The 13,767-nt window shown below is 31.1% G+C and overlaps 1 protein-coding gene across 1 annotated transcript in view; it reads right to left on the reverse strand.

Annotated features, from left to right (window-relative positions):
- Positions 1-200: 200 nt before the first annotated feature.
- The window catches only part of LOC127703762 (protocadherin Fat 3-like), a 50,092-nt gene continuing 36,525 nt past the window's right edge, over positions 201-13,767 (reverse strand). The window contains exons 14-23 of the mRNA XM_052207842.1: positions 12,073-12,256; positions 10,264-10,493; positions 9,238-9,426; positions 8,611-8,725; positions 8,002-8,129; positions 6,940-7,073; positions 6,405-6,584; positions 5,305-5,488; positions 2,265-2,290; positions 201-1,354 (exon numbers count right to left, since the gene is read on the reverse strand). Coding sequence (XP_052063802.1) covers positions 1,204-1,354; positions 2,265-2,290; positions 5,305-5,488; positions 6,405-6,584; positions 6,940-7,073; positions 8,002-8,129; positions 8,611-8,725; positions 9,238-9,426; positions 10,264-10,493; positions 12,073-12,256 — 1,521 coding nt within the window. The 3' untranslated portion in view covers positions 201-1,203. The remainder of the gene's footprint in view (positions 1,355-2,264; positions 2,291-5,304; positions 5,489-6,404; positions 6,585-6,939; positions 7,074-8,001; positions 8,130-8,610; positions 8,726-9,237; positions 9,427-10,263; positions 10,494-12,072; positions 12,257-13,767) is intronic.

Here is a 13,767-nt window from a genome sequence, read left to right on the forward strand (position 1 = left end):
TCAAAAATGGAGGTAAAGGTAGTATAGAATTTTAGTATAAGTTTAAACTCTTAGAAGTTCAGGGCATATAAATGTTGAAAATATGCCGCACAGCCCTATATTTTGACCTTTGAATAAAATAGTAATGCATATAAACTTTCCGTTCTAGGATATTATTTTTCATGAAACTTCATAGTAAAAGTGTCACAGTGTCTTTAAACTAGATACCCCACTCATGATTGTGGCCAAGTTTCGTTAAATTTGGCCTAGTAGTTGCAGAGGAGAAGATTTTTGTAAAAGTTAACGGACGACGACAGACGACGGACGCCAAGTGATGAGAAAAGCTCACCTGGCCTGAATCACTTGGCCCATCAGGTCAGGTGAGCTAAAAACAAAAGCCAAAGTTAGACAGAAGAATTAAAACAAAGACCAAAAGCAGGAACGTACTTGCAGTAGGACGGACTCTCCCATCAATATATACCACAAGCGTTACAAAGCAGGGGTATCTTAAGCGGGGATATAACTCATTCTAAAGATTTTGTATTATAATGTACTAATCAAGTTTTCTCAACTCCACAAAAGGGACTTATATAAACTATACACAATATGCGGATATTATTTACAGATTAAGATATTATACTAGTATCAGTGACACTTCATATCAAAAAAATTTTCCTGCATTTATTTCTGTGTTAGTTAGTGTTTGTGAGTGGACGGATCATTTTACACATCCATAAATTCACTTGGAAAGAACATTTAATATCACATTATTTAAAAAAGCGATTTGTGGTATGATACACAATTTATTGTTCAATATTTTCGTTTTTGTGTTCATTTTAAAAGGTAAAATACATTTCATGTCAGAAACGGTAAAAACAATATAATTCAAACTGAAGATAATGTATAATGAAATATGAACAATATGTAAATGATTATAATTAATGCAATACTTTAATTGAATGAAGGTTATAAACACATTTACCATGCATGTTTAAATACATTTAGATTGTGTGCCTGCAATGGTCACCATATCACATACATCAATACTATTCATGATAAGAACTGCAAACTGGAAACAATTTGATATAAACAATCAAGATCGACGTAAATACAATAGTCAAATAGAATTGGAAATCAAATTACCAATTCTAAAAAATTCTGAAATGAGATGATTTGTGTGATGAAGGTATTTAAGACAGGAAATTTGAAATATATATAAAATTTTCAACAGTTTTCGGATGTTCTACTTGTAGACGGGATGGCAGGTTTGGGGTCTTTTCCTTCAAATTCGTAAACAGGGTAATCTGGTGTTGGTTCGTCAAAAGATAACGGCCTTGAAGTGTGTAAAGGTTTATTATCGGGTGGTCTCCTAAAACTGAAAAAAACCCATTTAATCTCCGTTATATATCTTGATTATATTCCAAATAAAAAGCATCATCTTAAAAGCAAGAATCCCCCAATCATGGATTGGGAAGCTCATATTAATAAAGAATTACGCAGAATTAGGTGAATGCCTTTTTTTGCTAGAGACAAAACAATAGTCCTTTTCACAATATGACAAGACTATTTCTCTGAGATATGAATGGATCTTACAGAGCCTAAAAACTCAAAATAAACTTAATTCTCAAATATTAACGCATGGTGTCCTCAACACATATAAGTTGTAGTTCCGTTTTATATTTTAGAAATAGGAGGATATTTCACTGAAGACAGCACAAAAAACTAACATAGGTAAACTGAAATTTAACCGTTAGGTAGTAAGAACCATTTTGAGATTGAGTCCGTTTATTTGTGCAGGACGTTTTAACACACGACCATCTTCTTGTCAACTAGGGATGTAAGCTGTTGTGCTACGTCTTAGAAGTGCACTATTCTTGTACACGTATGGTAGTGGCCTGTTGGAAAACTAAATTTATGTATTTATCAAACACTTTGTTCTCTTCCCCAAAATGCACGAAACATTTTCCATTAGACAATACCATTTGAACAACATTGAAGAATATATCCATCGTAAAAGATTACTATTCGAAATGAGTCGAAAAGAATTGCATAAAGTAATATAATCATGTCTGTAGCAATCGTTTTCTTTTCTTTATTTTAGTATTTATGATTTTATGCCATTAACATCAGTCGATGGAAAACACACCCGTAACATTTTTATTTAAATGAAGTATCAAAAATAAAACCGCACCATATCCTATAAACGGAGTATTGCGAAGTTAAACACGATACTTTGCTGACGAAAAAGATATTACAAATGCCATATGCATTATTAGTTTTCTCACCTTGCTTCTCCTTCAGGCTCTGTAACCTATAATTAAAAACATATGTAAACTTGCAAAAAAAAAAAAAAAGATGAAACAAATCTGAAAGTGAAATATCAAATTATTTCTTTCATCAAACTTTCAGTTCCACTTGAAACTGTTAAAAAATTTTGATTTACTTTTCACTAAATGATTATAGGACTCAGAAAGAACTTTCCCCATTGACATCTCTTTACTTTAACAAGATTATACAATAAAACTATTGAACATTGTCAATATTAATGAAATTATAACCTAATAAAGCTAAAACAAAAATATTTGTTTTCACGCACCTTACAGTCATTGTATCGTTATTCCAGAAACATTAATAACTGTTATTAACAGGGAATTAAAACTGTAATTTAACATGTAGAGTCAGAATTTGTAAGAGCAGAAACCAAATTGTTATATTGCAATTAGTCAACTATTATAACTTGACAAGATTATGGATTCCTTTCTGAATTTTTGATTATGTTGCATTTAATCCAGATAAATTGTAATGAAATAGCAAACTGTAACAGCATTTACTGTCGGCAATCAAACTAGTACGAAACTACCAGAAGTAAATTACGATATTTCTTTTCTCGTCAGTGATTATTGAATAATATATTAAAAGCCCGATAAAAGTTTGGATATGAAAAAAAAAACAACTTTATAGTTATAGCTATAAATAACAATAAGTATAAACAAAATATGCATTGAATGATATGACAGAATTCCAATTAAAGAGGCCAAATATGCATTTACAAAAGAAAATTAATAGATGAAAATAAAAAAAATAACAAAATATAGGGCTTTATATTTTAAGATCCAGAAATTGAATTTATTTATAAAAAAAAAGATGAATATAAAAGAGAAATACCGAAAGAATATTCAAACTGATAAGTCGAAAACAAACTGACAATGTCAAGGCAAGAAAAGAAAAAGATTAAAAGATTAAAAACAAAAACAGTAAATCTAAAATTGTTATATACAGCATGCAATTTATAGCTAAGATTTTCGTGCACCATGTATACAATATGTACAACCTGTATCGTCCATTGCAAATATGTTACCACTCGCATATTTGACTGAATATTAATGATATACTATAGTTAAGGAGCATTAAACCTTAAATTGGTATATTACACAGATTTTTGGAATATTTAGCATATTTAATATAGCTTCAACATAATGGACTTGATTTTTTTTGTAAAAAGAATTGATTGAACAAATTCTTTAATAAGGTATGCGTTTGTATAGTATGCATGTCATCTTTCATCCAAACTAGTTCATATATACATTTGAGTTTGATGTACAATTACATTACAGTCAACGACTTAGTTTTTGTAATCAACATTGATTAATCAACGAAGTTGTAATGATAAAGTTTCGCAAAACATAAAAAAAGCTTAACCCTATGAAATAGCGATACAACGTCGGTTAGCAAATGATTAATTTAAATCGAGATTGAAAATTATCTTCTTTATCCCTGAAAAGTATGTAATGAAAATAACGAAGCTCTTTTTGGATTTTCATTGATCAGTTACACCCAATTGCCAAAAATTGAAAGCCAATGATTGATAATTGCTTGTTTTTGTAAGGAGCTAAATAACCAAATTGTAAAGTCCATACACATTCAAATTTGCCGTAGGGAGTTAACATTGCGTAAACATTGATTTCTTAATGATATTCGAATTCATCAACGTAAAACTTAAAGAAGTCGGTGTATATTGATCATCGAGCTACGATGAGCTTATATTTAGAATTGTCAATCAACAAAATTGTAGAAAACAAAAAGCAATGAATTATATATGCTTTGGTTTTTTTAGTTCTGGATTGTAAAGACAGAGTTGTTTGTAAAATCAATGTATTGTTTCCGGAGCATTATTTGTCCATATTTTATATGATTTTATAATCAACATGTTATCGTGCCCATGATTAATGTTAGAAAACTTACATGCAGATAAATGAAAATCAAATGCAACACCAAACTTCATTTCACAGTTACACACTAATAAATACATTCTTTTCTATCCTTTCTGACAATTTGATAACTTTGTCTACTATTCAATTGTCAAACTTTCGCATAATTTCTATCAAAATTGTTTTTATAATGCAAAAATATAGCTGGCAGCATCTTTTAGTTGAAGTAAATGTTAACATTTTATTGAGGCTACTCCTCGAGCAGTGTGAAATGAAGTTGAGAGATTGCTTGTAACTTACATCAACCCCTATTAGCGATAATTCATATCGTAAGTACTTATCTAAAATGAAATAAAACAGGTCAAATGTTTTCCTTCATGTGAAATTCGTGAATATTCATGATTTTATTATATCATCACATACAAAAAACCATGATAGTATAGCAATATCTATTTAATCTGGTAAAAATGTACTTTGCTTTGGAATTGTATCCAGGAGAGTAAAGTTTTTAGATTAAATAAGGTAAAAATACAGTTGACCCGACCGTGATGTAGAAGACGGAATAATTTAAAAACAAATGATTCGAATAAGTAATCTATGAACTTTAAAAGCATAAATTGAAAACTTGAAAATGATTAATTAACTGGTTGATGATGTAGAAAGTAAAATAACAAAAATACCGAACTCCGAGGAAAATTCTAAACGGAAAGTTCCTAAGCAAATGGCAAAAATAAAGCTCAAACACATAAAACTATTTTGAAGTGTTTAGTAAAATCATTACCAAATTACAAGGATTTGAGTTTTGTTTTAACGTCCAAGATGTAAAGCTGAATCAGTGGACTAACAACAAGTAATCAACTATAACATTCGTATAGGAAAATAAAACTTATTCTATAATAACAGTATACATAAACAAAAAGAAACAATAATTGATCAATAAATGCTCACAGTAGCCGAAAGAATGCTCAACGTGTTAACCTGTTTGTATGAAATGATGCCGTTAACGCTTTAAGCAAGCTACATTCCCATAAGTGTTCATAAAAAGGGGAAAATAAGAAAATATCTCCTATATATTCTCCACGAAAAATAATAATGACAACCATATTGGGTTACTTACTCTTTGATACTGGTCTGTGTCGTCTGGGAAATCAAAGTTTCTACTTGGGGGATCAAACGATTCATTTGAATGCGAATATTCTACAGGCTGTCGTTTCCTCAGATGATCATAAGGAATAGGGTTGTCAAAATATTTCATTTTCCCGGTTGGAGGAGTTGTTTCAGACACTGGAGATGTCCGCCACCTGTAAACATAAACTTCATGTTGATGACGGAATAAAACAAGTAGTTAGCTTTAAATAAAGACATTTCAAATGCTGTTAATTCAGAAATTATATGTTTCAACTTACAAAGGTACACTTTGATTCCAGCGTCACTGATGAGTCTTTAGTAGACGAAATGCACGTTTGTCGTACACAATTTTAAGCCTGGTATCTATGATGAGTGTATTGTGACAATGTGATTATCATAATGGCTATATGTTGATAATAATATTGAACTATCATACGAATTCATTTCTAGATAAACTGGTCAAAAGTTTTTATTAGTAAGGTATACGTTTAAGTTAGTGATTATGCCGTCATACGTCGAATGGTATTTCGGATGTGCTGTATTTATAAGTCCTTTAGATTAAATAAAGAAACGTGCTTTCAAATCGTTATTTATCAAATTTTTGTTTTAAATTCAGATTCAAATGTATAGCCATTCTACTTAAACATAACAATTGTGTAAACATTTATGTATTTAATAAGTATTTAAAAAGTACGTACATCGGTAAAGAACAAAGATATATGCGTCAAACAAGAAATACGGTTACGAAAGTTTTTCAAACGATAAAAAATACCAATATAAAGCATGGTACCAAATATCAAGAAGCTCTGATTTAAAGCTACTAAAAATAATTAACAGAAATGTGTTATGGACTAAAGGACAGAAGAATACCTCTTCTTTTGGGCGGGAATACAACAACCGTAGTAATTTGGAGCACAATGCTTTACAAGTATTTCATCTCTTACTACAATAATACCAATGAAATGTAGTCATTTTAGATGTAATTGAATAATTGCATATTCCTTATCTTTCTGTCACTTAAGCAATGGTGCATTAAGATTACATGTTACTTATTTTCCAGTGCATCAAGGTTTAATATATGCTACCTACTTGTATAGAAATGTAAAAGACAGCAATATTGCCAAACACAATGCTGCTACGAGTCCATACAAAGCATAAGACCAGCTGTCACGTTCATTCTCTATATTTAGCAATTGCTTAGAATGTTCTGCTCCTTGTATACAAGTCCCCGGGTTTTTGCCAGTAATCCGTATTTTGACAGTGGCATTACTGAAAAATATTTAAGCTTGCACATGGTTAAAATGATTTCCACGCAGTATTTTTTCATTTCGTAATGTCATTTGAATATTTGCAGTAGAGCTTCTTTAAATGCATACTATATAAATATACAAACATAGAAATCCCAGAATGCAAACTATTTGAAAACAAATTTTCCTTTTGATGGATGCAATACATACGTGTCACTAAATGTTTGGTTTTCCGTTACAAATGCCAAACACATCTATACGCCGAATGGACTATTAACAAAATTAATTAATTGGTCAATACTTTTACTGTTACCGCAGTTGTAAAAAGAATCATCAACATAAAGACAGTTTAGTAAACAACAGCAATTGGTATTTACCTGTTCTTTGGAATAATTCCACTATCCTCAGCTTTTACGATCAAGGTAACTATTTCTGTAGGGTCTTTTCCTATAGAGGAATCTAGTTGATATCTTAAATGCACTTCACCTTTTCCGTTTATCGAAAAGAACTCCTAAAATATTGTACATAATTGGAGTGAAAAGCAAACTTTTCGAGCACTATTTGAATATTTTCCTTTATATTATCTGTATTTTTCTCTCAAAATACTAGTATTCTGTTAAACACTGATTATCTACAGAATGCAGACTTTAGTTTTTTATCTTATAATGATCAGACAGAAAACATTACAACTACAGTTTTCTGTATTATGTTTCATTGGAATGTCATTTTTTATTGTGTAAAAGCTTTGATTTAGTTTGACTTTAATTGATATATTTCATAGTTTGCTGTAGGTGGTGATGCTTTGGTCGGTCCAACTACAACCCTTTTAGCATTGTAGTAGTTTTGTGACAAATCATATCCAAAAACGTTTTTGCAGAGGTAGATTAGAAACACAGATTAATGATGTTCAAATATATTTAGGAAATACAAATCATATTAAAAAAAAAGGAATCGCATGAGATCCGACAAATAGATACTGATTGCTTGGACAGGGTAAGCCTATTCCGCAATGCATGCATCCCTGCCACGCGAATCAACACTGGGTGCTATATAGGAGGAACTTTGATTTCTAAGCATATAGGAACGAACGAGTAGAAAGAGTTATAGAGAAAATAGTGATTTCTTGTCAGCAGATTAAGTACTCTCTTGCTTTTAGTAACCGTATTTCTTACTATTGTTGTACTTGATTTCAGCACTTATTGCGCATGATTTCTAAGGTGCACCATATACTGTAACAGAAGTTTCAGATTTGCACAGTACTAAATTCTTAGGTGTTTGAACTGTCTATTTCAAAATTATGATCACAAAACGTAGCATTTATTCACCACTGAAGTAACTATAGAACTGGCCAACCGTTACATCTTTTACTATCGTATTTTAGAGTTGATTACTCAATATTAATATGCACTAAATAGAAATATGTTGAGCAAAATGATTACTCTTGTGTTTCCATCTATAATGGATAATGTAACTTTCCCTTCTTTTCCGTCATCATCATCTGTTGCAATTACGTCTTCGATCTTAAAACCAGCTGGTGAATTCCAGTCAATATTTGGTTCATACAAACCTAATGAATAATAAAAATTTCAAGTATACATAAGACAGCCATTCAACATTCATCATTTTCTTCTTTTGTCTTTTATATACTAGTATTCCTTTTTAAATAGTATTTTTTTTAAAAGTTTAATAAATTAGTGAACATGTTGAATATGTATACCGAATAAATAATGCCAACAACAAATTGTCTCAAAGTATAGTACTGCATTTTGATATGGCTGAATTTAATTTAAGTATGACTTTGTATTTGAGACCTGACAAAGATAATGTGTTATTAGAACTAATTAAAAAGAAGATACAATTTCGATGGAGTCATTAACCGAAAATGTTAATCATATTGGAAAGATAAGACAGTTGTTGGATTTAGTTCAAACTTGCTTGTAAAATAAGGAAGACAGGAGAATTATCCAAATATTTCAAAGGCTGGATAGTCAAGCTTAAAATTCTGTAACATTGACAGTGTGTATACTGTATTCACGTTTTTTACCTACTTTTTTCAAAGACAGGCGTATGATTATTTTTGTCATCAAATTGAATTGTTATTATGATTTCAGCATGGCTAGGCGACTTCTTTTCATCTTTTCCATCCTGAGCAAACACATTTCCCTACAGAAAATAAACACAAGGCTTTACACCGTAAAGTGTTGCAAGAAATTTCTTTCAAATGTTCAATGAAATTTTCTTTTTGTCGATGTTTCTTTTAGAACAATTATTTTAGATATTCCATCTATGACTAACTTAAGAGTAGAGTTATCCATTCTTTTAACGAATTAAACCAGGACAACTGGTAAAAAATACGCTGCATCAAAATTTTGACTTTGTGCTATAATCATACCTTTCAATTTAATTCAATCTTACGCAGACAAGGCAATGAAAGCAGGGACTTTATTTTGATTTTCCAAGACAATTAGGAAAGTGCTTTGTTTTCAATTATGTCTATTTTATTGTTGGTCAGATAATTACTCTCCGCGTATTATTAAGAACTTTACATTTGGTGAGATAATATCAAATCTGGAATTAATCTAAAAATGAAATTAAAGTAGTGTAATAATTTTAAAGAACAGTCACGCGGAGATGTAATTGGAAGGATTTATCTTTTTTATGTGTATTTGACCAACCTTTATTTGTACGTTTTGTGCACTACTAAGTGACATGTTTCCAGACTTGACTATTTTTCCTGTTAATTTATCTATTTTAACAACTGAACCAACACTGCTTTCCGTTATGTTGATAAAATAATGTGTTTCAGGATTCTCGTCTAGGTCAACTGCATTCACCTCTCCTATATAGGTTTCATCAGGCGCATACTAAAAGCAAACAACGTAACTATCAGATCGCAATGTTCTTCATACATGGGTATTAAATCATGTAAAATGCCAAAAAAAATAAAAACAAAATGATCATACATATGCATACATTTATCCTAGATATGAAATAGGTCAGTGATAATAAATAGTCATTAAAATTACGTGATATATCAGCTTCAAATGTTGCTTTTGACTTTTTTCATCTCCCCCTTTTTTTTGTGCAAAAAAAAACCTACTCACGGACGAACTTTTCAATCATGCTTTAAAAACTATAATGAAAAAGTCTTTTGTACAGGAAGCAAACAAGGAATTATTTAATTTTCATTATTTAGCTTTCCTTAAGAAAGAGTTGTGCTTATTTCACAGATCTACAATAAAATTGGATATAACTTTGACGTCTGTTCCAAAAATTAACTATGAAGGAACCTCGAGACAGTTAAGTCTCATTGGAATAGAAAAGATGGAAATTATATATTCTTTCTTCATGTTTTGTTATGGAAAGTATATCATCTTTTAGTAAAGGAGAAAATTGGAGGATTTCCTTTATTTTCTTTTGTTATTACACTTGAAAAAATTCTGATTCAAATGCGTTAAAAGAATTCACAAATAGCTGTGCCTTATGCATGCCAATGGTTTGTTTGAAAAACTGTCCAACGAAATAAAGAAAACGCTATCGATTGAAAGCCCCAGGTCTCTAAAAATAACTTCTCCTTATTATTTGTTCAACAACATCAATTTGTTTTCCATTCAAAAACGTTTTAATTATAAAAAGAGATTTAGGTTGACGTTAATGAGACATACTTTGGAATCAACCTAATATGTATTTAGTTAGTGTACCTGAAATATGCCAAATGCGTAATTTATCTGGTTAAAGACTGGAACCTGATCGTTAATATCTGTAATCTTGATTTTGAACTCCATTGTTGAGGAATTTTTAGGGTGTTCTGCTTTATCGGTTGCTATTACACCAACAATAACTTGTCCACCATATTCATTTTCTCGATCAAGTGTGTGATTACTATTTCTGAACTTAATAACTCCTGTCTCTTTTACAATAATTATGTCATCTTAAATAGTAAATTAATAGTTTGTCAAATGTAAGAAATGCCTCCGTAATGTGACTTTCTACTGCATATTAGCATGTCTGATTATCGCATGGTGTTCGTTCACGCAAACTTATGATTAATTGTTTCAAAAAAAGAACACAAACATAAAACAATAAAAGATTGTATATAGACTACACCATAGCAATAATATTGTCATCAAGCAATAAGAGAAATCAAGTGTCAAAATATTTTATGGAAATAAATAAAGAATCCTTCCAAAAACCAAGGCTTCAACGTGGTTGAATACGACATTCACAAATACTTCTGGCATTCATTGATCTACCCGTTACAATAATTTGAATGATACTTGTTGCAAACGATGAATTAGGAACGATTTTACGATTACGACGATTGTCTATGGCATTTCCAATTAAATATATCCTTCAATATTCGTTAAAAAATTGCTTTTACCTTGTTAACGCAAGCATTTATTGTTAACTCAGTATAAAAATAACGAAATCTTTTATAATTGTCAATGAGGCATAAAGAGAAAAGGACAACCATGTAAACATATACAGGTCTTCAAAAATGATCACAACCTATACCGTATAGTAAACGGCAACGGGGTGACAAGTATGAACACATAAAAGAACAAGAATGACAGACGGCAAAAAGTTATAACCACTAAATTACAGTCTCCTGGTTTGGGACTAGGCACAAAAGAATGAGGCGGGGTAAAACATAAGTTGGAACGCTAAATTCCTTTCCCTACCTGGGACAGTGGTAAAACAACACAACATGAATGCAAACTGTAAAAATTAGTTGGAAATTGCTTGACTTATCAGATCGATAATAAGCCAAACTAATTGCAAACTGTAAATAAGAAAATAAAGCAAAAGAAAAAAAGTATCTATCTGAGATTACTCTAAGTCACCGAAAACTATTCCAAAGGTCTATGTTAATAATTAATGAATAAACAATTTTCTTCCAAATTAAAATGGCATTTACCTCCAAAGGATATAGTGTATAGACATCATAGTCTGAGAAAAGCTTGAACATGTGCAATGTGAAAATACACGCGTCGACAGGATGAACGACAAAGATGAATTGTTCACTTTTTGTTTTATAGTGTTTCTTACATTATTTAAAATATTTATTCATGGCGGCTGCAGTTTTTTGAAAATTCTTAATTCGGGTTACATTTGTTGAATGAATGTGTAATCTCAAGCGTTAGCGAGGGGTAAACACCTTTGCATTCATAGCACACCTATAAGACACACTAGAGAGGGGGCTGTTTTCATGGAAAAACGTTTCAAGAAAGAAAACAACCCGTTTAACGTTTACAAATACAGTAACATACAGTTACTACATAAAAGATCTTTTTAAATTTCCTAGGGAGTAACACCATCAATAATAATTCCAGGCGTTCACAATACATCTGACGAGTCAAGTTGTCTTATGAAGTGACGTACGTGTATCTGATGTTTTGTTTACATTAGAAAAAGTAGGTGTAATTCAGAATAATCCGTTTACTTGTTTTAAATAGTTAAAATACCAATGTTCTTTTCTTCAACACGTCGGACACTTATATTATACGTACCTCTTTTTGTGTCTAGTAAATAAGTACAATTGCAAATGTTTATCTCACCGCCATCTCTCCTGTCACGTGCTTTAACTACTCCCAATATTCCGTCATCGATATTGGTATGTTCCTGAATATTTACACTCATTGATTGATCAACGAAAAAGGGTCGTGGGTTATCATCCTTAATTTTGATTGTCACCTGTGAAGAAAATCACATTTCATGCAAAATAAATGCAATATACAGCTTTGAATTAAAGCATGAGTTTTTAGTTGATTTGCTTTGCTTCCAAGTTCTACTTATTTTAATCAAACCGCTTGTGAACTGAATAAAGATGATAACTTCATTGTCTATAAAGATACACACATATGAATCTATACTATTAAACGAGAAGACCTCATTTTGTGTGTCGCTTTTCTTCCTTCCCCAATAAATTAAGCATCATGCCTCTGTGTCCTATATGTACCATGCATAGTCGCATTTGTCATCCATTCTTATGATTATTCAGTTTTGGTTATTTTGGGAGAAAAACGAAGAAAAAGGTGTCCGGATATTGTTTCCGTCATCAGACCGACTTTTAAGTCATACCCAAGACTTCCGATTTTAAACTTTAAAAAAGGAGGTAAAGGTTTTTTTTCGAGCAACGTGTTTTGCCACTTTTTATTTCACGTGCAGCCGTGAAAAAGGTTCGTTATTCACCGTGTTTCTTGAAATCGATAAAAAGATCAACGTGCAAGAATTTTTTAATTGTCGTGAAATGGCAATTTTATTTCGCGTTCTTTCGTGCAGATACCTCCATTTACTCCCCTCTTTAAACATAATTTTCATAATTACTCGGGGACAGGACAATGTTTTCGCGTTATTCTGAATGTATACTATGATTATAATCCTATAATATATAGAGACTCTCTATATAATATAGCAGTAATCGCCGTGGATAGAATTGATAGTTAATAGCAAATACACTTTATTTATATTATATGTAGATCTATGTTCATAGTATACAGAAACGCAAAAATCATGCAATTTAACAGAGAGCAAAAAAATAACGGACAATATGGAAAAAAGGGAGAGGGCTTAAAATAATTGTCCTGTCTCGAAGTGCCTATGAATCAGTTTGATACCTTTTCTGAATTTCTCCAGACATAAAATCTTTTACAAAAATTCACCCTATAACAGTTTACATACTTTCAACCAAGCTCTAAATACCCGCGATTTCGCGGGTGTGTTCTAGTGATTGATAAATCAAGGAAGGTAATTATAAATATACATCAGCGTATGCAGCGATTCAATTAAAATAAACACGTTAGGGCATAATTGTACTGCAGGGATATACATGTTCAGAGAGGAATAATGATAAGAGCCTTGATCTGGTCTATGAAATATCTTTGTGAATTTCTTCAAGCCTTTTACTAAAATATTTGTATTTATAAGGTAAATGATGATGGTGTATCCTGCACATTTCAGGGCAGAAATGTCACTTGTGACTTCATAACAAGAGGCTCACGAGAGCCTGATATCGCTCACCTGAAATTTCAGTTTCAGGCATTTGACTTATTTGTAGATCATACTTTGCTGAACAATTTTGTCATTTACACTTTCTCTCTTTCTATAATAATATCAAAGATAATACATAACCCAAAACTGTAAAATTTCATAAAAATTAACTATTTCTGGACTCTGGACAGTAACCCAACAATATGTTGTCCTAT

The sequence above is a fragment of the Mytilus californianus genome, unplaced genomic scaffold (genome assembly GCF_021869535.1).
Source record: "Mytilus californianus isolate M0D057914Y unplaced genomic scaffold, xbMytCali1.0.p SCAF_50, whole genome shotgun sequence".
Taxonomy (NCBI): domain Eukaryota; kingdom Metazoa; phylum Mollusca; class Bivalvia; order Mytilida; family Mytilidae; genus Mytilus; species Mytilus californianus.